Genomic DNA, 22,185 nt, shown 5'->3' on the forward strand with positions numbered 1-22,185 from the left:
TACTGTTCCAGGAAAAGAAGAATAGAATTTTGTATTACATCTGCTCATTTGTTGTCCTCCATTTTCATCTCTGCGATTAACCATTTTGTAGACTCTAGAAACTTCTTCCAGAAAGCCTGTAAGGCCTAGTATCTTCTCTTGCTCAAGTATCTTTAAATAAGATCATGGTAATTTAAATAAGCTATTAATGCCTTATGGCTGGAGTAGGGGATTTGACATCTTTGCTGCAGAAGCTTTGCTCTGTGTGATCAGCTGGTGATGATGTTTGAACCAGAAGCTCCCCTCTGTTTCTATCATTTTTTTCTCTTACTGCCCACTAGAAACAGAAATTATTTATGTCCATCTAGTGAGTTTGAAGTTTTATCTGCAGGCATGGCTGGCTGCACTCAGATGCTGAGTTTGTAAGGGGCTATTTGGGTGATATTAGGAAGATGTTTTTTTCCTGCCGAACTTCTAGATAAACCAGACTGCTCATTGGTAAGTGCAGCCATGAGCTGTACAAAAAAATGGTATGTCCTGGGAAGTACTGATATTGGAAATAAATATTAAAAGTCAAATTTTCAGTAGTCTAACTTGAGTCTCTCCCTGCTTGTAAATCATTGGTTGCAAAGAAAGCCCATACAGTGCTTGGCATTGGAGTAAAGATGCTGATTTTGTGTTTCATATGTATGTGTGTATACACATCGTTATTCTTAGTTGAAAGTTGAAGTGTTGTCCTTTAGCACCGGTGCTTATTTATTTCCATGTTGATTCTGGTACCGAGGCTGAGCTGCGTACTTGCATTAATGTTGCAGTGGGATGAAGTTATCCCACTTGTGAGTTAGTAGCAGCCAGAAGTACAGGGAGTTGTTTACAGGGAGCCCATGGATTCTGCCTTTCTGTGGAAGCATTCAAGCAGCAAGCCCTGCACAGTCTGTTTGGCACAGTAGCCGCTCTCAGCTGGCCCCGTGCCCTCCTGCTGTTAGGCAGGGCAGAGGATGTGCCAGATCCCGCCTTGTGCCGGAGCAGAGCCTGCCTGCAAATCTGCTTGTAGTTAGCCTGGGGCCTTTTGGCAGCACTCTACAGCCCATTGATTTAGTTGCAATGCTTTTTCCTTAATATTTTCCATCTGGCCAACAATGACCTATAACGACAGACACAAAACAGAGTTTGAATTATGAGCAGCGTAATTGTGCGAACGCTTCCAAATCTCGCTCTAGAACCTGCACCGATGGGCGCCGCCGCCGCGCCGCCGCAGGGGCAAAGGAGAAGCCTTGCAGCTCTCGAGTTCCAGCTCTGTCCCACAGAAATGTGCAACCCAGTTAAACTGGGAGCGTGTTCCATTCTTGCTTTTCCTTGCTGCCTGTTGGTCCTGAGCCGGCGGTGCAGCTCCCACAGCCTCAGCTCCCCTGCACACACTGCCAGGGCCAAACCCTGCTGTGGGGCCCTGAGCCAGCGGGAGAGAGGGACCCTGGAGCAGGCAGGGCAAGAACATGAGTATGGAAACGCTCCAGGACATGCAGCAACAGGTTTAGGGCCTTACACTGTCAGGGATGTTCTGAGCTCCCACCTGCAGCCATGCTTTCCAGAGGGAGCTGCTTCCAGAGCTGGGCTGTTTGTCAGCTCTCCCAGTTCTGGACAAGCAGAATTATTGCTTCCATTACAGTGATCATGAGCACTTCTAGTCCTCTGTGTCTTTAAAGTCTGTATCCTTGAAGATCTGTGAACTTGCACATTCTAGCAGTCCTGCAAGCTTCTCCTCTTCCCTCTACATTGCCAATCCAGGGAATACTAATTTAACTGATTTCAGTAAATGTGAAGGATAGTGAAGCTGTGTCATAGAAAGTTTATTGCAGATTTTACTGAAGCTTTAATCTTGACCACAAGTCAAAACACTTTTGTAAACTATCAATGAGAAGGATCACAACAAAAATGTCAAGTGTTAATAATGTATCACTACTGGTGGAACTGGATAAAGCTGATAGTACTGCATTCAGTCCAGCTACTCCACTGGTCTTGCCTTCTGACCAGAAACCAATTTTACGTAATTAATTAGGCCTTCATGTCGCGCCTTCTTTCGTTGCTGAACAACTGTAACAGAAGTAATTAAATCATGTCACTTTTTATTACCTTTGGCCCTGGCTGACTGGCTTGGAAACTTCATCTTAGAGCTAATACAAACTGAATTAGTGCATCACCTTGGGGAAAACCCCCTCCCTGGCATCAAAAAGGCAGGGAGGAAGCAGTTAAAGTACAAGATGGATAGATCCTCTCTTCCACAAATGGATCACTTTTGGGATGCTGTCTGAAGGCTTACAAATGCATCTGTCAGGAGCGAGAGCATCCTGTCCCTGCTGACAGATGTGTACAACATTCCCAAAGAGATTACATGGCAACTTCCTCCTTCAAAACTGGAGCTGTGGCAGAGCCCTCGGGTTATGCAGAGGTAATTGGAGACGCTGGGGCTGATCGAGAGGTGGAACTGCCAGAAAAGCTGCTTGAGTAACTTGTGCATGTTGTTCCAACAGGAACCCTGATCCAGGCACTGTAATCATGGGAGAGAGGCTTTGTGTGGCTTCCTAGAGGCAGAGTTCCCTGGGCTGTGCAGGGAGCCCAAATAAAACCCCTCATTTGTAACCCCGGCTGTTTATGAACATGCTTGGTAAGGGACAGATCTTCCTCCACACTGAGCATTACCTGCACTAATGGTCCTCAGCGTGTTTTAGAATTTATTAGTGTTTGAATATTCAGAGAATAAAATTATTGTGGGCAGTTTCCTGGTTTAATAATTTGCTTAAGCTGATGGTTAGACAAGAAGTCTCATAAATAAAAATTGGGCTTGCTGGCCAGGAAACAGGCCAGAAAGACTTTTCTGTTAATTAATGTGTCATACATTTTCAGGAATTCTGTGGATAGGTTCATCAGTGGTATTTTTGCAGGTGAAGATCAAGTACTATTATTTTATGTGCTTATTTTTACATCTGAATGTTTGCTGTGAATCTAAACCATCGTACAGGGTGGTCATAAACAATCTGCACTCAAATATCAGACTCTGACTTGATCTCTGTAGCCTTCCTATTGACATCTTGCTCTGCAAGTGCTTGTTTGCTGTAAGTAAGGTGATTTTTACATGCCTAGCCCAGTTCCTTGCATTCTCAAATTATCAGTTGCAAGTACCACAGCGCTGACATAATCATGAATTTTTCACTTGGCTCTTTCAGCTCTGCTTGTGGTTTAACTTTTATGACTTCCTACCAACTTTGCTTATTATTAGGAGCTGTGTGTACTCCCTCTGAGCATGTGAATATTTCTTCCCTATGATGAAGCTCCCTCCCTGTGAAGGGAACTGTAAAACCTCTTGCTTCACTTAACTTTGTTTCTTGCCAGTAGGGGAGCACAAGTGGTTTGGGGAATGCAGAAGAGAGGTACATGTGATTGATTTCTCCTCTGTTACTGAAATACCCTCATTCCCTGCCCCATGTCCTCTGGAGCTCATTTCCCAAAATGCAAGGACTCACCGCCGTGTCTCAGAACTCACACTCAGGTATCACAAGTACACACCTGATGCTCAGCTTGGACTTTCAATATGTGGCAAATCCCTTTAGCAGCCGAGCACAGCTGGCTGCTGTGCAGTGGGGCTCTTGAACACTTGGAGTGTAAAATTTTTCTATATGAGGCAAAATGACGCAGAGTCCCCAGTCAGGTGCAAAAACCAGGCCTTTTTAAGCAGTTAGGCCTTTATCAATTGCATAGTTTTAAATCATAACAAACGTAATTCAAACAACCACCATACACCACTGTATGAACACGTAATGGTTATAGAACTTGTTTTTCTGCCTCTAATTCAGCTGAGTCACTTTCCCATAGTGCTCTTCTACCTAGCTGAAGTAGCAGGCCTGAGCCGTGGTTTTACAAGGGTAACAAGGCCCTTATTTTATAAGGCGTTACCTATATGCAACATTTTTCTTCCCTTCAGGAATTTATCTGTGTTACAGATGGTGCCACAAACTCTGTCCCAGAGTGGCTTTGGAGCTCACTGCAGCACGTGCCAGAGCACGGGGCTTGGTGACTGGGAGGGAGCGCTTTTGATTTATAATAAAAAGTTCATAATGCTACTGAAATTTCAGCTGAAACTTAGTACTAGAGGGCATAGCTTGACAAGCACATATGATTGGAGTCAGTAATGAAAAGGAGCTGTTTCTCTGGTCAAGGAAAAAGGGTTAATTTGCATTGGGATGAAAAGGCTGTTCAGGATCTACTATTTCAACCTGTGATAGACTTAACAGCAGGCTTTGATCCCCAAATGAAATGTGATGGATTTCAACTGATGCCAGATGTCTCAAACCTAGTGGGATCTCTGATTGTCTGCCACATCTAGAATTCTCTCTTCCAGCACTTTCATGTGTGCTTTTAAACGTGGTTTGAGAAGAGAGATTCCTTGACAAGCTAAGCCTTTGGAATCCTCTCTCTGTATTGTCACTTTGGTGGGGATCTTGAGGCTCTCATGCTGTCTAGTGCATCCTGCTTTTTAAAATCAAGCTTCGTGTACCAAACTGCTCTAACTCCTTCATAACCAATGTTTTTAAGTCCAGATAACTTAGAGCCAGTATAATCTGTAGCTCTTCTCAGTTTAAGGCTGTTCTCTATCCTCTTCATATTTGTTATTTAGAGCATTTTACCCTGGCTGAGTAAAGCCACTGGTCAGTGTGTTTCTGTGGGTGTTGAAGGGAACAAGGGAAAGTAAGTGTTGACTTTTTTACTCCGAGGATATCTTGTTGCATTTCATATATCTCATTATAAAGTGCCAAGGCCTTCAGCATGCCCATCTTCTCACCCAGTGGGCTTTCTGGGATATCCTTTGCCCTTGGGTTTAAGAAAAGCATACAAACATAATTGTCAGTGTGTAAATACAAACAAGTGTTTTTCTTGTTTTTCTTATGTACCTTTATTTCCTCTCACTCCTTCAGTCCTTTGCCCTCAAACATGCTTGAAGTTTCTCTGTTGGTCTTAAACTAAAAAACTCCAAAGGTCTACAGGTTTCTTTTCTGAAAAGAAATGAGGCACTTTATGATTGTGAGTGATCTACCTGAGGGAAAACAGACAGCCCCAACAACAGACCAAGCCACAAAGATACTTCTGAAATAACTTGAACACAAAATAGTCTATCATATAATTCAATAAGATTTCTAAAATTTTAGAGTGAATAGTAATTCACAAGGAGAAAGCTTGAATATTGAGAATGTACTTCAAATTTTGCCCCTTCTAAGCCATGCTGTGTTTGTGAACATCCAGTCCATTGTACGGAGCGGGGTTGGTGGTCCTGGCCCTGGGAGCCAGAAGGTGTGGGATTCACTGTAGTGCTCCAGGCTCCTAAAACCCATTGGTTTCAGATTACATGTTCTCCAATGAAAGCTCATGGCATGTTTTTAATGCAAAAACTGTTTATTTTTTGTACTGTAAAATGAAGCTGTTTTGTCCCTTGCTCTGCGAGAGGCCAGGAGGTGGCCGTGGGTGCTGCATGGTGCTACACGTTCATGCTGAACTCCTCTGAATTCCTTCTATTTACAGCAGTTCCACAGTGCAGCTGCACTGGACTCTGTCCCCCCAGTGTTTGAGTGACCACAAAGAGCCCAGGGAATGGTGACAGCTTTGTCCCACTCAGCCTGCAGCTCCTGTTGCCACGTCCCAATTAGATGGCAGTGCACGAACAGAAGCCTCTCCAAATGGGCATCTCGAGCTGCCCTGGCACTTCTGAGCTTGACTAAAATGTAAAATTGTTAAATCATAAATCTTTGTTGCAGTTTTCTGGCTCGTGTTGTTCTGGGGGCATTCAGCTGCCTTGAGCTCCTTTTTGAGCTGCAGCTCCAGGGCCACGGGAGCTCCTTGGGAAGGGCTGGGCTCAGCGCTGGCATTTGGGGAGCTCGGGAGTCTTTGTGCCAGGGAGACTTGCTGGAACTGCTCAGACATGGTCACACTGTGCAGAAAAACAGGAAAGGGAATGTTTTAATTGACTTTTATTGTCAATACACAATGGCAAGTCAGCACTTGCTGTTGACAATTATTTATTAAGATGCTCCATAAGATGAGATCCAGTTCTGTGAGGTTTTAGTACTTCTAAAATATGTACGTGAGTCATGCTTAAGCTGCATAACTTTAAACTGAATCATGGAATAATCACTCATGGGTAATAATCAAAGGGAAGTTTGTAACAAAACTGGGGGAAATGCAGGAAGAAAAGACATCCTGTGGGAGCAAGGAGAGGCAAGGGTGCAGCTGGCTTTGTGCACTGGCAGGGGCACTTACAGTGGGGCAGGTCTGACTCACGGGCAAACCTGAAATAAAGCAAGAAATTAAAAGCTGATGTTCAAAGGAGGCTGTTGGCTGCTCCCGTGGAAGGCAAGGCTGCATCTCATCCACATGCACAGGGGTTGCTATGGAGATTTGGGGTGTCTGTGCTTAAGCTCCTAAGTGTGAGAAGGTGTCAATAGACTGAGTCTAGAGCAGAGAATAACGAGGCACTGAGGTCCATGAGGTGTAGGGAAGACACTGGAACACAGAAACAGCTGAACTGAGAATTTAGCCTACAGAAATTCCCAAATGAGCCTAGAGATGCCTTGGTTCTTTCAAATGCATTTTGTAAAGATGCTGGAAACACTGGGTGACGGAAGGAACAGAAGGTGGGGAAAAGAATTTAATATTGTATTCCTGCAAGGAGAATAATAGCATGTGGAGAGTCATCCCTCTCTTGAGCAGAGAAAAGGGATTAGTTTTAAAAATCTGTAGTTTAATGTCATTTTACTTCATCTTAACTCTAAAAAAATTAAGGTGGAATTGAGAAAGAATTAAAAAGGGAAATTAAAACTTTTAATTCAGGGAAGGAAAAGGGGTTTTGATAATGTGTTTTTGCTATTTAAAATCATGTTTGCATAGAAGCCCTGAAGACCATTGTGGCTTAGCAAACATAACTTAGTTCATCGTTAAAACCATTACTAACCTAAAATAGAATGTGATTCCATGATTAGGAATAATGCTGGCTGGGGGAAGAATCATTAGTTGCCAGGTACAGGAGGATGGAAAGAAACAATATTTGGTTTAAGTTTAAATTGCAGAGTTTTATCTTCAAATGCAAGAAGTCCTAAGATTACAAGTCACCAGAGACTGGAGTAATTTTTGATATGTTTTCCATCCTTGCATTTTTTCAAACACAGTGTTGGGATTATCCACAAAGATCCTTCTCAGTTCCTGCTGAGGATCTGTCATTTATCCTGCAGGAATTGACGGGCACTGTGAGTCAGAAAATGTGTTCTGCTTTACCAGGAACCTTCACTGGGTTAATATATTGAAATGAAAAATGGCATTATTATTATTATTATTATTATTATTATTATTATTATTATTATTATTATTATTATTATTATTCAGTCTCTTTTGTCAATCTGCTGAATCTTCCTTGGGATTTTCAGCTCTCTCCTAACTGTGCTGGAGTTTTGCAGTTGGTTCCAGTGGTGGTGTGGAGGGGACACAGGGAGGGGAGCAGCTGCCCATGTGGCACAGGTCACTCCTGTTGCAGAGTGTCGCCCTGCTGGGCTCCATGGTGACATCACTGCCACAGCACAAGGCAGGGAGTTATTATTTGTTATTATCTGTTCCTCAGAGTCCATGAACTGAGGCACTGGGTGTTTCAGTGGCACATGCAAGAGTAGTGCTGGCAGAAGATGCATTTGGCCTGAGTTTCCTCTTCCCTACACTTTTGTCACTGAAGTTAGTGATGATGTGTCTGCAGTTCATGTAATAACTGAGATCATGATTGTATTCTGTGTTCTAGGTCACTGTAGATTATTGTGCTGAGCAAAAAGGTCAAGATTTGGGAACTCCATGAAACCAATCCTGGCTAATACAGACAGATTTTGTAAGCCTGTCACCACAGAGAAGTGTGCCCATCTGCAAAATGGAAATGACTGTTCTGTTTTGCAAGGGAGATGGCAGTTGGTTATGCTGTTATCAAAATATATATAGTATGTGTTATAAATAAATACGTGTTAAAAATTCCACTTCTGATCTGTGTGAATGGAAGGAGTAAAAGTTATGTGTGCTTGCAACTCAGTCTAGGAGGGGATGCTGCAGATATGTGCTGATGTCAGACTAGTTACTGAGTCACATTAATTTCAAATGAGAGTTGTGCCTGAGTGCAGCTCAGCCTGTACACAGCTGCTCTGCTGCTCCAGGACTTGTGAACCAAGGCAGGACTTCACAGGTCCAGAGGAAACCAAAGGTGCCACAGGTACCCTTCCACAAGTGTTGGCTTTGCTTTTTCATGGTGTCAGCACACCAGTAAATGGAATGATGGAGCTGGCAATGTTAAACATTAGTTTTATAAACAGTTGCTATGGTAATTGGCAAATCTTCATAAATCATTTGAAAAGGCCCCCCTTACCACTAGAGTTTGCTGCTGCTGCACTGGAACATGGAGTGGTTTTGCTGACAAGGTTCCCAAACCCTGGAGTGCTCCCTGGAAGTTGGGTTTGGTGAGCTCAGCATTCACAGGTTGGGTATCCTGCTATCCATCCTCCTTCCTGGTTGCCTGCTACAATTGACACCAGAAAGTCTCTCCTTTTCTAAGTTGACTTCACTGGAGATTTACCTTTCTAAGAGTAAGCACAAAGCTAAGAAAGAACTGAAATTTCAGATTGCCCCTTTATTTTTGTTCAGTCTTCACCCCGATGTGGTCCCTGCTCTTTGAGGCTTTGAAGTGCAGCCCTGCTGGGGCTGGGCTGTCCTGGCGGGTTTGATGCTGTGGGAGGGGCTGCTCCCAGCTCTGGGCAATCTCACTGCAGAGTGTTCCCTTCCTTTGCTTAACCTCTGACCTGGGAAAACAAGAGTTAATCAAAACTTCTGAGGTAGCTAAGAGGAAGGGGAAGTGTTTGGTTACAAATTAAATATGAGCAAGTCATAAGCCATAAATCTTCAGTAGTGCTACCAGTTGTGCTACTTAAGGTCCACGCGGTACAGAGAATTTTGGGTTATAAACTCTGCCTGTGTTTCTTTGGAGGATGTTTAAAGGCTGCCATGAGGATTTGCTTTCTTTAAGAAAAAAAAATCCACATTATTTTCCTTTTTCATTTTGGCAGACATCTAGAAACAAATTCAGATAACTGTATTTCTTGGGGGATTTTTTAGATTTTTTTCAACTTTATCTGATCACAGTTTGGTCTACTAAAGCAGAATTTTTATTCTTGAGTAGTTGACACATAGATTAAGTGATGAAGTAAGAGTGTTGAAGATGGCAGGATAAGTTTCTAATGTATCCAGAAATTTTGGGATGAGAGAGATCCTGAATTGTGCTGTGACAATGGAGGGGGGTGAAAACTGAAGTGAGATTGTCTGCATAATTTGCACAATCTTGTGGTGGGTTTGTCTTTGTTTTCCTGGCCCCTCTCTTGAGCAAGAGCCACACAGATGCCCATGTGTTGTGGAGGGATGAGTTCTGCTTCAAATACCAGCTCATTCCCTCAGATTCCAAACTGACACTGTCCTCAAAATGGGACATTATTCTCAAAATAGAAAAAGAAGCAGTTATGATGAGATGCTAACCCATCATTTGGAAAACAAGGAGGAGTGAACATTAAAAAAAGGACAGTAGGTTCATCAGAGGATACTGGGGGAGAGAAGGGAAAGCCAGGCAGTCACAAGGGTAGCAGAAATGAGGCTGTGTCTGCTTCTGTGGTGGGGGTTTGACACTGTGTGAATATGAGACATATCTGGGCTGCTTTTATTGGAATCACAGAGGCTCTTTCCTAGGTGCCCAGTAAAAGATTTAAAGTTGTTTTGGGATGGAGTATTCTTATGGCTGGAGCCTGCAGCTGTGTCATGTTGGGTGTGTGCAGGAGCCCCCTGGGAGCTGCAGGGAGGCCCAGGCAGGACAGCTCTGAAGGACACCCAGGACCTGCCCCTGGTTTGGGGGCTCAGCGTTGTCCCCTCGGCTCCCTGCTCCAGCTCCCCTGGGCCCTGAGGAGGTGGAGGCCTGGGGGAACCTGCTTTTGTTTTCCTCTTTCACAAGACATGATACACAGACATTAGAAGCACAGTAATGGTTTTAAGGACTCTCATTTTAACTCAGTAAATGTATTTTTCGGGCCAAGTCCCTGAGCGATTAGGTAGAACTTTTAATGGTGCCTCTGTGGAAGCAGCTTTGGTTTCCCACTGCCAGGGAGCTTTCTGCCTTCCTGCTTTTCTGTCTTCTCAAACTCTTTTGATAGATGCCTTGCACGGATTTGTTTACCAGGTTCTTAATCTCTACTTAGCAGATATGTTTGGAGAGGATTTCTTGTTACTCTTGTAATGGCTTTTAACTCTGCAGAAGTTTATTTAACTAAACAGAAAGAAAGAAACTTATCTTCTACCTAATCCTTCTGGATTGTTTACAATATAATGTCAAACTTAAATGCTGTTTAAAGTGGTAATTGTCTGTCTTTCTGCTCTATTCGAATACACACTTTGTAAAGATGTTTGGAGCGTATTAATTTAAACGATAATACTGTCATATAACATGAAAAGTTAAGTTGCTTATCAGTATATTTTGATAAGCTACTTACATTTTACAGTAGCATTTGCAGGCTTCAAACAAACGCTAATGATGGAGTGCCAGTCACTTTGTCTGTCTCATAGAGAGCTTCTCACCTCATTTATCACCAGGGCTGCACAGCCAGGGACCACAGGGCACTCCATTCCTTACAGCTGTCAGGATGTAGTCATATTTTATAAAAACTTTAAATGCTGTCTAACTATATCAAAATAGAATCCATTTGCTTCAGAAAGCAGCTGTGATTAAAGAGCGTCAGGGAGTGCATCTCTGGCTGGCTTTGCATTCGCCGCAGCCGAGGGAAATTCCTCACTGGTGTTGGGAAAGGCACTGAAATACAGAGCTGTGCCATGAGAACAGGGCACAGAATCCCACCAAAGCTGCAGGGGAAAGGAACATACTCACTGTCTTACTCTGTGGAATGGAGATGTAAAGTAAATGAAAAAGATGTGATTTTTCTGCATGTTTCCCTTTTAATTTTGTTTCTTCCTCTCTTTTGGAAGTTGTGTGCATGTACCGAAGGTGAAGTTGCTGTTTGACTGAAGCAAGGGCCTGGCTAGATACAGTGATGGAATGAGATTTTAAAACAATTAAAAACTGAGATACTGATTATTCAATTTTAAAAGTCCACTTGTATTAGGAGTCAAACCAAAATAACTGTATTTTCTTTTTTTTTTTTCTTTTTTTCTTTTTTTTTTTCCAGTTACCTCCCGTGGTTTGAAGTCTTTTATAAACTGCTCAATGTCTTGGCAGATTATTCAGCAAAAGGACAGGTATTATTCTAAAATACTGACCCTCCTTTTCCTATCCCAATATCAAATGAATGAGGGTGAGAGGATGAAAGAAGCTGTTTGAAGAAGTGCTTCTATCAGAGATGACCGTGTGAATTATTAATCTGTATGATGCAGTGATACAGAAGATCATATTCAGCTTGGCAAGTGCCTCTGAAAAATAAATACACATTTAATTTTCTTTTTGAAAAAGATAAAGAGCAAGAGTGTGGCTGTGGATCTGACCCAAGTCCCTGCAGTCACCCATGCTGGCTTTCCTGACTCCCTGAGCTGTGCTCAGCACAGTTCCTGTAATTCTGCAGTTCCCATATTGCAGAGTCCCATCAGTCTCTGCCAGGTGTCTGATCCAAGTTTGTCATGGGCAGTAAAAGTAGAACTGATCTTACAAATGCAAAATGTTTACCCACCCCTCTGGCCTACCCTGCCCTTCTGCCTCGGAGTTTCCCTGGTGACAGCAGCATTTGCTCAATATTCCTGGTTTATTCTCATTTCAGGATAGTCAGAGGAGTGAGCTCCTAGAAACATTTCATAAACTCACCATCCCTGAGCCCGGAACCTCTGTTCATCTTGGAGTGGTAAGTGTGGGGGTGGGAGATGTAAACTAAGGTGTTAAATATTCATTCCATGTCCTAGGAGAGGATTGTCAAAAGCAATCCTCTCTCCTGGAGCTTGTACACAGGTGTTGTTTTCCTGTGAGGAGCTGTGAAATTCCCTTTTCACAACTGGGGCCCTCTCCTTCCCTCTCCCTAACCTCGGATGTCTTTGAAATGCAGCTGATTGGAGGAAGGCTGTGTGTATTCCCCTGGGAATGTCTCACCATATCCTCGGTGACCTGCAGGAGGTCAGGAGCACCAAGAGGACATTTATTGCCCACACTTCTGCACAGCTCCTGGCCCTGGGAGTTGGAAGGGGGAGCAGGCTGGGAAGCAAACAGGCACTTACCTGTCACAGCAGCCTTGGGAGCATTAAGTGCTCATCACATTTTCTGGTCCTTCTCCTCTTCCTTCCCCCTGCCTCAAAAAACCTCACACAAAAAATAATTTATTTCATTTTTATATTTTGTGAGAAAATTAAGCAAAGCACACTGACAGTATAGATGTGGGATTTTATTGATAGGATTGTATTTTGAATTTAATCTTTTGGGGATTTTGTCTTCATTTTAGCAGCACAGCCTTGTGCTCCAGGCTGTGGTGAGCACTGCAGATGCTCCTTGCTGCTGCTGCCAGCTGAGAGTTCATGTGGGCCCTCATGGGAAGTCTCCCTTGCATTCCCTTTACTGCTCTTAAAGCACTTTCTGGCAGGAAGCAGCTCATGCCCCTTGCTCCCCCCAAGGCTGGCAGTGCCCAGGGAGCAGCTGTGTGGCCCTGCTGGTCCCAGCTGGCCCTGGGCACATCCCCAGCCCCTCGAAGATCCCTCCTGAGGAGCAGCATTTCTGTTTGGGGATGAGCTGTCTCCCAAGGCCGGGGGCAGTGGGGATATTCCAGTTTTTTCATACCAGTGGTTCCAAGGAATGCTGCCTGTCTCCCCTTGTCTCAGACATTTCATGGGCAATGGAGCAAGAAAGGATAGCAAAAAGCAGCCCAGGGACCGTGTCTTTCTGATTTTATTTTGGCTGTTTCTGAGCCCATTGCGGGGTCGGAGCAAGGTTCCTGTGTGTGATACAGCTCTGAGTGCTGTTCCTCTGCCTTGGCATTGCATCTTGGAAACCAAACCAAACCAAACCAGTGAAGCATCAGAAAGCAAAACTTGTGTTTCTCATTTAGTGTCTCCATTCAGTGGAGCTGTGGTCCCCGCCTGCTATTTCAGGTTACAGCCTGATCAGGAAGCACTGAGATGGCTGAGATTTGTGTGCAAGAGAATTGTGCCAATTGTGGAGCTATGCCAAGGATGGAACAGCCTTTAAGGCTTCAGCCAGTAATTAATAAGTAGCCCTAAGACAAATTGTGAAAATCTTAAAAATTATATGAATTGTATACAAGTCCCATTCTCTCCCTTCCAAAGCCCTGACCAAGGATCATGCAAGTCATCCGTGGTGAGATTGGGAGCTGCAGTGAATCTGGGCTCCTGGAATGCAGACAATTAAAAATATTTGAACAATATAATGGATCATGAAAATATGAGAGCAATATGGTCTTTCAACATGTGCTTTTAGGGTGTATAAAAGAGACCTAGAACTTTTCAGTATTTCTCAGGTAAGCAGGCGTTGAACCTTAGGAAGCACTTCCCAGTACATTTGCACAGCTTCCCCCTTGGCTGGAATGAACTCTCTGGTGCTGTGAGTCAGAGAAGACCCTGCCTGCTGCTGCTTCCTGAAGTCCATCCTGCCGTGGGCTGGGGAAAGATAGCTTGAATTACAGCCTGCCTTGGAGTTTCCTTGGCATCTGTCACAGCCACTGTGAGTCTGTCTGTGGCAGCAGCTCTGAAGAACAAAAACATGGAATATTCCAGGAGCATTTGATACTTTCTACCTTACTGCATGTCCTACTGCCCCTGTGGTCTGGGAACCCAGCCTGTGGAATCCAGGACAGAGAACTCAGGCTGGTAGTTGGTAACTAATGTTCTGCCATTTCTACTTAGCTGAGCAGCTGCTGTTACTGCTGATACCAATACCAAGCAATACATTTCGACTGCTTTCAACATTATCGAAGTAATAAATATTTGCTCTTTTTGTAGCACTCTTACTTTACTGTGCCTGACACCAGAGAGCTTCCCAGTATACCTGAAAATGTGAGTATTTGGGAGGACCCTACACTTCATTGTTTCCATTTAATGTCAGCAGCTATATAGATGACAAATATTGCTCTGTTTGGGATAGGTTTTATTCTGTAAAATACTGAGCATTCAGGAGCAGACAGTCTGCATGTGTGATTAAAAGCTGAACTGTGTGAAGGACAAGGTACTGATGGGCAGATTGATGTGGGTAAGACAGCAGCTCTGCTAACTCTTCACTTCCACCCCTGGAAGAATGACCTGAGAGAGCAGGGGAAATGCTCTCCTTGCTAGATGGCTCCTGAGAATGCCAAGCACACCTGGGCTCTTCAGAGCCACTTTTTGGGAGACTTTTTAAGCCTCACACAGTCGTGTGTGTTCCAGCCTGGCTCAGCTTTCCAGATGATAAGTCTGTGGGGAGACAATGCTGGCATTTGCTTCTCTTAAATACTCTTTAATGTGCTCCTGCTCTGTCTCAGCCAAACTCCTGTGCCTGACATCTCAGTTTTCTTTCCCGAGCATTTTACGGTTGGTCTCAGCATCATATTCTTCAGTTGATGGCATGAAAGGAAAAAGGAATCATCAAGACTTTCCATCTCATTTGTGGGTGATTTGTATAGCAGATAGCATTCGGGGCTTTTTGTTTGCCTTTCAAAACACTGTTGCTGATTTTTCTGTGTTGCAGACTCTTCATACTGACACATATTCTGACAGGAAATTTAATAGATATGCTCTTTCTTCTGAGGTGCTTTATTTTTGTGCAAATATGATAAGCTGAGTGTAATTCAGGAATCAATTCCTGAGTCTAAACCAGCCATCAAATCTTGTCCTAATTCACAGAATCATAAAATCCCAGAATGATTTGGTTGGAAGGGACCTTAAAGCCCATCCAGTGCCACCCCCTGCCATGGGCAGTGACACCTTCCACTATCCCAGGGTTGTGTAATTTCTTAGGAGGTTTTTATCTACCTGTTAAAGCAACTTTCCTGTGGAAGTGGAGCATATTAGGGAATAATACAAGGAGATTAAATGGGCATAAGTCTACTGTATTTTAATCAATTGATCTGGTTTATTAAAAATTCCACATATCTTACCAGGAATTGCATGTAAAACACATATTAGCAAAAGTTTTAGTGGTGCCAAACTTGGGAGTTGGATGTGATGATGAGCGGAGAGCTGCAGAGAGCTCTGTTTGGAATGTTAACAGACCTGTTGGAATTGCCTGACTTTGTGTCAGATCAATGTGTTTTTAATGAGTCACAGAGCCATTTAGCACGGGCACTTTTCTGTAACAGCAACTCATTCCCTGCTGCAGGAGATGTGAGTTGTGTGATGGATATGAAAATGCAGAGTGACTTCAGAAATAAATGGGGTTGGTTGCAGGAAATACAGTGCAAGACTGAAATTCCTGGTACTAGCTGTTGTGTTTCAGAAGTAGCAGGTGAGTTAACAGGCTGAAATGATGGCATTTTCTTGGGGATGATGTCCTGTGTATTTTTGTATCACTCAGGCCATCTTCCTCTTCAGATGATGGTGGAAGAGAAGTGATTTTTAATCTCAAAAGTCAGTGTAGTCAGTGTGTGTTTATTGATATTAGATAGCAAATGATCAGATGGATGATTGATCTGGGAATGAACTTTCAAAGGAGTGTGAGGGAGTTTTGTAGTGCTCTTGGTGAATTTTGAGAGCAGTGGGGATACCTGTTCTGAAAATCCCCCTTTTTACTGCCCCAAGAAAGGTTTAAATCCTAGGAAGCAAAATACATAACAATTACCCTGCAAACTGGAACGCTTTCATTTGTATTTATTTAACTCATTCATGGTTTTGTCACTTACGAGACATGTCTTTCAAAATACATGTGTAAGTCCCAATTTCAGCTTCAGAGCTGACAGCTTTCTTATAAATACAACTTCGAGGGAACACGTGAATCTCCTCAGTACCAATACATTTCCATGCAGCCCACATGGTTCCCAGGTGTCCTTGGCAAATCTCAGAGAGCAGACAAGACTGAAACCTTATAAATCTTTCCATCTGAAGGTACATTTGTGTGTCATGTCATCACAATAAACTTGATGAAGGAACAATTGCAAATCAAGTCCCCACGTCTATTTTCCTCTCGCAGTGGAGGCTGTTGCCTCACAAACAGATCTGTGTGGAGCAGGGCTGCGTCCTCGGGCTGGATGCAGGGATTGTGTGCTGCTTTTGCTGTGCCCCTGAGTTGGGTGGCATCAAAGGGAGTTCAGGGCTCCTTAAAAATTCTTTCAATTCCCACTATTAGCAGGAATTGTGTCGTCACGCGCTGTTTTGGCGTGGTGGAAGGGTGGGTGAGAGGGGGAAGAAGAGCCGTAGAGAAGACAGCTTATGTTTAGACAAAAATATCATGTTAATCAGCACAGATGGGATGAGAAATACAGAAAAAGTACATGATAGTTTAATAGGTTTTTGGCAAAATGTGTTGGCTTTTTTTTTTCTCCTTTGACTGTACCTGTCTGTGGTTCCAGCTCTGCTGTAACAAAGACCTGAATGATTGTTTTATTTTACATGTTTGAAGCCAACCATAATGAGCTCAGTTTTTATCCCTCTACATACTGGTACCAAAGTCTCCCAAATACAATGCTTAATTTTCCTTCAGCTCTTTGTGTTTGGATGGCAAGCTGGGGAACATATTTTTGCACAGTATGAAGCATCTTGGCAGACTTCTCAGGCCAAGTATCTTGGATCTGTCAAAAGTGCTAATAGGCTTTGTTGAGCTTCTTTAAGTTTCTAAATCATATTTGCTTTTTGCTTTTCTGCACTTTTTTATTTAAGGATGATTAAGATTGCACTTGAATTCATGACTAATCTAATTTTTCTCTCACATGTGCTTTTTGTATAAGGCTGTCTTTATCCTATAGCAACCCTTTCATGTCTGTAAGAAGCTATTTGGAAACAAATTCCCTAATTCAGCATTTTTGGGTATTACCTTTTCCTCCACCTCTCCCCTTTTCTTTAATTTCTCTGTTTTAAGAAGTGAAGTGCTCAGAGAGAGAATTCCCTTCCTCCTTCCTCAGCCTCCCCAGGGAAGTGCTCCTGTCTCCCACCCAGGAATGTCCAAGTGAGGGGTTCAGTTCAGACTGCTGGGTCTGTGTGTGTGAAATGACCAGACGTGTTCCCAATAGTCAGAATTGTTTTAGCACAGGCTGAGCTCACAACTGAATTTACTGTATTAGACTTGTCCTCTGAGAGCTGCTTTTAGTTTTGGGATGTGGGTTTTTGGTACTTTATCAGGCAGCTTTGAAGTCTCCATAAAAGTGACAGAACATTTTTTTTCTCAGAGAAGTATCTTGTATTCAAAAAGCTGTGTGTGAAACATCATCACTTTTATTACTCCAAGATCCAGCTTCCCAAAACTTAGGGGAGAGATACTACAGTTAGAAAGGCCTCTGCCACAAGATGAAATCCTGCTTTCTTTTGTTAAGCCGCGTACTGGATGTAGCACAATAGAAAGATGAAATCTCTTTGGTTTGGGGTTTTTGTTTGTTTGTTTGTTTGTTTGTTTTTGGTGTTTTTTTGTTTTTGTTTTTTTTCTTTTTTGTTAAGTACACTTGGTTTTGTAATATCATGAGTCAAAAATGATTTTTCTCTCTCCCCAGAGAAATCTGACAGAGTATTTTGTAGCAGTTGATGTCAACAACATGCTGCATCTCTACGCCAGTATGCTGTACGAGCGCCGCATCCTCATCTGCTGTAGTAAGCTGAGCACTGTAAGTAAAATGCACAAGAATTTCCTCTGTTCACAGTATTTAATTTGTTTTAATTACATTCATATGTAGGAAATTACCTGATTGTCTCCAGGTCTATCTTTCAACTTCAGTTATGCAGCCCCAGCTCAGTTCTGTGCCTTACTGTAAGGATTTTGTGGAACTTCTGTTGGCCCCTGATGTTCAAAAGAATTTTTTGGATACAGGCATTTTTGTGGCTCTTTGGTACATGAATGTTCAAAGACTTTTGCCATAGTGAAATCCTTTATTCGGAATTTACTTGACAGGGAAAAAAAAGATAAATGACACTGTCAAATGGATGTTCCAGTGACCTCTTCCGGATGGACCAGAGGAGTGGGCTAAAGTACACTGACAGTGCACAGTTTTGCAGTTGTGTTTGATAAGGTTTAGTCTTAATGCTCCTTAGGCTCCATCAAGTGTCTGAGAGATGAAAGCTGCTGAATATTCTAGAGTACTCTCTTCTTAAAATGGCTGGAGATCAAAACAAGCACAGGGCTTGATTCAGTTCAAAGTTTTGTGTTATGCATTTCAAGGTTTAGCAGTCAATAAGATGGTGATTTTCTTTATGAAAGCAAATGCTCCGTGGTCGTGTTTGCTCTGTAAATGGCTATTGATTGCTTTCCTTTGTGAGTGCTGAAGATGGTTTAACTAATTTTGGTTTCTAGTGCAGTGGGCTGAGCACTCAAGCAGTCCTGGCTGAAGTACAGCTGCCATTTCCATTTCCTGGGGCTGTAACTGGTGTCTGGCTGTGTGATCAGACCTGCTTGGTGCTTGAGATTCAAACTGCTCCATGGCAGTGTGAGTGCTCTGCAAGGCTGGAGTGATGTCCACAAACCCTGGTAAGGATGGTCTGTCAGCACAGGGCAGACAAATGAGAGGAGTAGGACCTCAGACTTAATCCCAGAACAACGATTACAATATCATTTTGAAAGTAAGCGAAAGGAGAATTACAATAGCCTCTGGCACCTAATAACAATTATTAATAATGTTTACAATCAATCCCACATTTAACTGAAAGCATTTAAGTATTATAAAGTTTAATACCATAGAAAACTTGTAAAATCTTAACTTCTCTATCTGCCACATGTTCTATGTCCTCAGTACTAAAATAAGGAAAATTCCATCCAGGTCTAGTAATGGAATAAAATGAAGGAGAGGTGTTTATTTCAGCAACCTACAGAATGAAAAGAACAGTAAATGATCAGAGAGGAGGGAAGAAGAGAAGGGCTGCCCAAAGCATTTCAGAGGTTGTGTGGTTGGTTGGTTTAATCTCTCCCTTTGTGACAGAGCCTGGGAAGAGGAATTACTTACCTGTCACTGTGCCTTCCTTAATGAGCCAGTTCACAAGTGGGGCTGGGTTTTTTTCCTCTCTTTCTGCTATTTCTCTTCCTTTTGCCTCTGTCCAAGATAAAAGCACGTCTGGTTCTTGGGAGGGAGGGGTATTCATACTGTGTGTTCTTAGCTTACAAGTTTCTCTATAAACTGCTGGCAGATTGGAGTGACAGTGGAAGGCAGGTTTGAGGAGCTGGGCCGGAGCCAGCGGTTGCCGCTCGCCGTTCCAGCCCAGGAACATTCTCTGCTCCCAGCCTGTGCTTGGCAGTGCCAAGACCTTGTCCCTGGAAAGGAACCAAACCCCCCTGTCCCCGAGTGCAGCCAGCCTGGGGGGCTGCTCAGGGGCTGCTGCCTTTGTTTGGAGCTTTTAGCTTTTTAACACAAAAGTGGAAGGGACCTGTTTGCAGTTCATTTCTGTTAGCATTGGGAGACACACTTCAGACTTAGGGCTTAATTTAATACCAGGTAAGAGAGAGAAAATGAAACCACTCTGGGTAGAAAGGCTTTTATGGTGGAATGAATTCTGTGCTACAATACATGATCTCAAATTCAAAATTTGATTTTAAATATCCTTATACCCTTAAGCTGAATAAGATTTAGAGGTAGCTGAACAAAGCTGTGTTTGTTAGCTATTTTATAAACCATGTGTACTGAACCTATGGAGAAATTATAGCTGTTTGCTTGGATTTTGTTCTTCTTCTCTAAAAATGGAAATGCAGATAATTTCTCAAAATGTTAAAACAGTTATTTCTGTTAAATTTCATTACATATTCTGTCATCTAACTCCTCAAGGAAAGCCAGATATGAACCAAAATGATAAATCCCCTGTGCCTGGCAGAAGCTCACCTGCTGGTGGGAGCATGCTGCTGCAGAAATGAAACCAGAGCTCTCCTTGCATCCAGAGTTCTCTTCTCCTTCAGAACCTGCAGCGTGGCCACCCCAAGGTGTTTCCTGGCTGGGAGCAGGGCAGCAGCATGCTGGCTCTCATTATAAGGTGTCATTCATGAAGCTCTGAAATGACTTAAACTTGGGGATTTCAGGGATGTTTCTGTCTGCCTCCATCATACTGAGGTGGATTTCTTTGCTTGATTTTCCTGTGATTTTTGGAGTTTTAGCACAAAGAGAAGAATCCCATTGTGGCACAGATACTGCTTTGATCCTGGAGCAGAGCTCCCCATGCCACTTCTGCCATGGCACAGGGAGCTCTGACACAGCCTCTTGCTCCTTGGCTGGGGTCTGACTGGCCTCAGGGCTCTGAGGGTGAGGAATTAGAACACATGAACACTTTGATACCCCACCTGTGCTAGAATTAACATCATGATTTGTCTTTGCTTAGTTCGATCTTGGACACCTTCAGGCCACACAGGGACCTCAGTCCCATAGATTTTGTCTCCTCAGGACTTGTGAGCAGTGCTCTCCCTCCTTCCCCCTGCCCTGCTCGATTTCCTCCTGCCTTCCCAGAGCTGGGAGGGTTTGTTGGGAGTTGTGTTCAGAACACCTCTCACAAGTGAAGCTCAGTGTAGTGCTTGAGCTGAGTGTCCCTGGAGATTAAAGGACACTGAACTGGGAATGTGGGCAGGGTGGATGTGACTCTTCCCTGTCACCTCCGAGTCTGCCTTGGATGTGTCTGTGTGTGAGTGCTCCGATTTATTTATTTATCTTATTTCCCCAAGTGTGTGTGCTCATATTCTTTTCTTACAGTATTTTGCCTATAGCTTTTGCTGAGATTGGCTTATTGAGCATTACCACCTGCTCCATATTAATATCCTTAGTGAATGTGACAAATATCCTGCTCATCTTCTTCTCCAAATTAATAATTATTGTTTGAAATAGGATTGAGAGCAGTAATTTCCTCTGGGAGGATTCTCCCCATGGCTTCACTGGCACTTGCCTTTGCTATTTCAGTACCTGTCACACCAAAACTCTTCTGCATGGGTTTTTAACAATATAAATGAGCAATTCAATGGATCAAATGATTAGGTGAAGGGCAATTAGATAAAATTCCCTTTTAATGCATCAAGATTTAATCACTGAATTTAGTGTACTGTGGTTTTAAGAAATGCATGCCACATTTTTTTTCAGTTGGTGTTATAATTTCAGAGCAATTTTATGATAGTGAATGGATGGTAATTTCCAGGTTTGGGACATTTGCCATTACTATTTCTTTTTCCCTTTGTGTTTTCATTTCCATGTTTCTGTTGCTGTATACAATGCTGGGTGTTCTTTGCAGGTTGGGTTTGTTGAGTGAATCACATTCTCAGCTGTTCACAAAGGCAGATGGCAGCCACTCCTGCTCCCCCCGAGACCCTTGTTTTTGTCAGCAGCGCTGTGTATTTTCTAATAAAGCATTGATAGGAAAGCAGAATTGATCTTTACTTTCTTGCCTCCAAGTTTACCACTTGAAGCTTGGGGTTTGTCTCACGTACGCTGCGGTTTCTCTGTGTTTTTCAGTTAACTGCCTGCATCCATGGGTCTGCAGCCATGCTCTACCCCATGTTCTGGCAGCACGTTTACATTCCTGTCCTGCCCCCACATCTCCTGGACTACTGCTGGTAAGGCCATCTCTGTGTGTGCAGCCCCTGTGTGTGTGTTCTGGAGGGGTCTGTCTGTCCCTCACCCTCACCCTGGGCACATGGCTTAGAGTGAGCCTGAAGCCCTGTCCTGGTGCAGCTGCTCCTGGGGACCCAGCTGGATAACCAGCAGTGAGTGAAGGCCTGGAAACCAAATTGTGCAGCTTTAAAGGAAGTTTGCTCCTGTGCAGCTGATTTAAATGTTGTGTGTGCCTGTGTCAGGAACGGGGAGCGGAATCTAAAGAGTTATCTCCTGTGGAAATGAGCTGTCCCTGGCTCCCTGCGCAGGAAGGGCAGGTCCCAGTCATTTGCAGTGCCAGCAGGTGCCTTTCCCTGGATAATGGGCTTCTCACGTGTAATTAACACTTGGAGAGGCTGCCCCAGCTCCCCTCAGGTACCTGCTGCTCAGCACAGGCTTTGCCTTCAGAGATCAGTTATTCATGGACTTCCTGACAAAGGCAGGG

The 22,185-nt window shown here is 43.4% G+C and overlaps 1 protein-coding gene across 5 annotated transcripts in view; it reads left to right on the forward strand.

The window, feature by feature from the left end:
* The window catches only part of DENND1A (DENN domain containing 1A), a 153,399-nt gene that overhangs the window by 55,075 nt on the left and 76,139 nt on the right, over positions 1-22,185 (forward strand). For all 5 annotated transcript variants that reach the window (XM_053996069.1, XM_053996070.1, XM_053996071.1 and 2 more), the window contains exons 6-10: positions 11,262-11,331; positions 11,844-11,924; positions 14,023-14,076; positions 17,691-17,801; positions 21,603-21,703. In XM_053996069.1, the coding sequence (XP_053852044.1) occupies positions 11,262-11,331; positions 11,844-11,924; positions 14,023-14,076; positions 17,691-17,801; positions 21,603-21,703 (417 nt within the window). The remainder of the gene's footprint in view (positions 1-11,261; positions 11,332-11,843; positions 11,925-14,022; positions 14,077-17,690; positions 17,802-21,602; positions 21,704-22,185) is intronic.

This window comes from Vidua macroura, chromosome 21, assembly GCF_024509145.1.
Source record: "Vidua macroura isolate BioBank_ID:100142 chromosome 21, ASM2450914v1, whole genome shotgun sequence".
In the NCBI taxonomy this organism is placed as follows: Eukaryota; Metazoa; Chordata; class Aves; order Passeriformes; family Viduidae; genus Vidua; species Vidua macroura.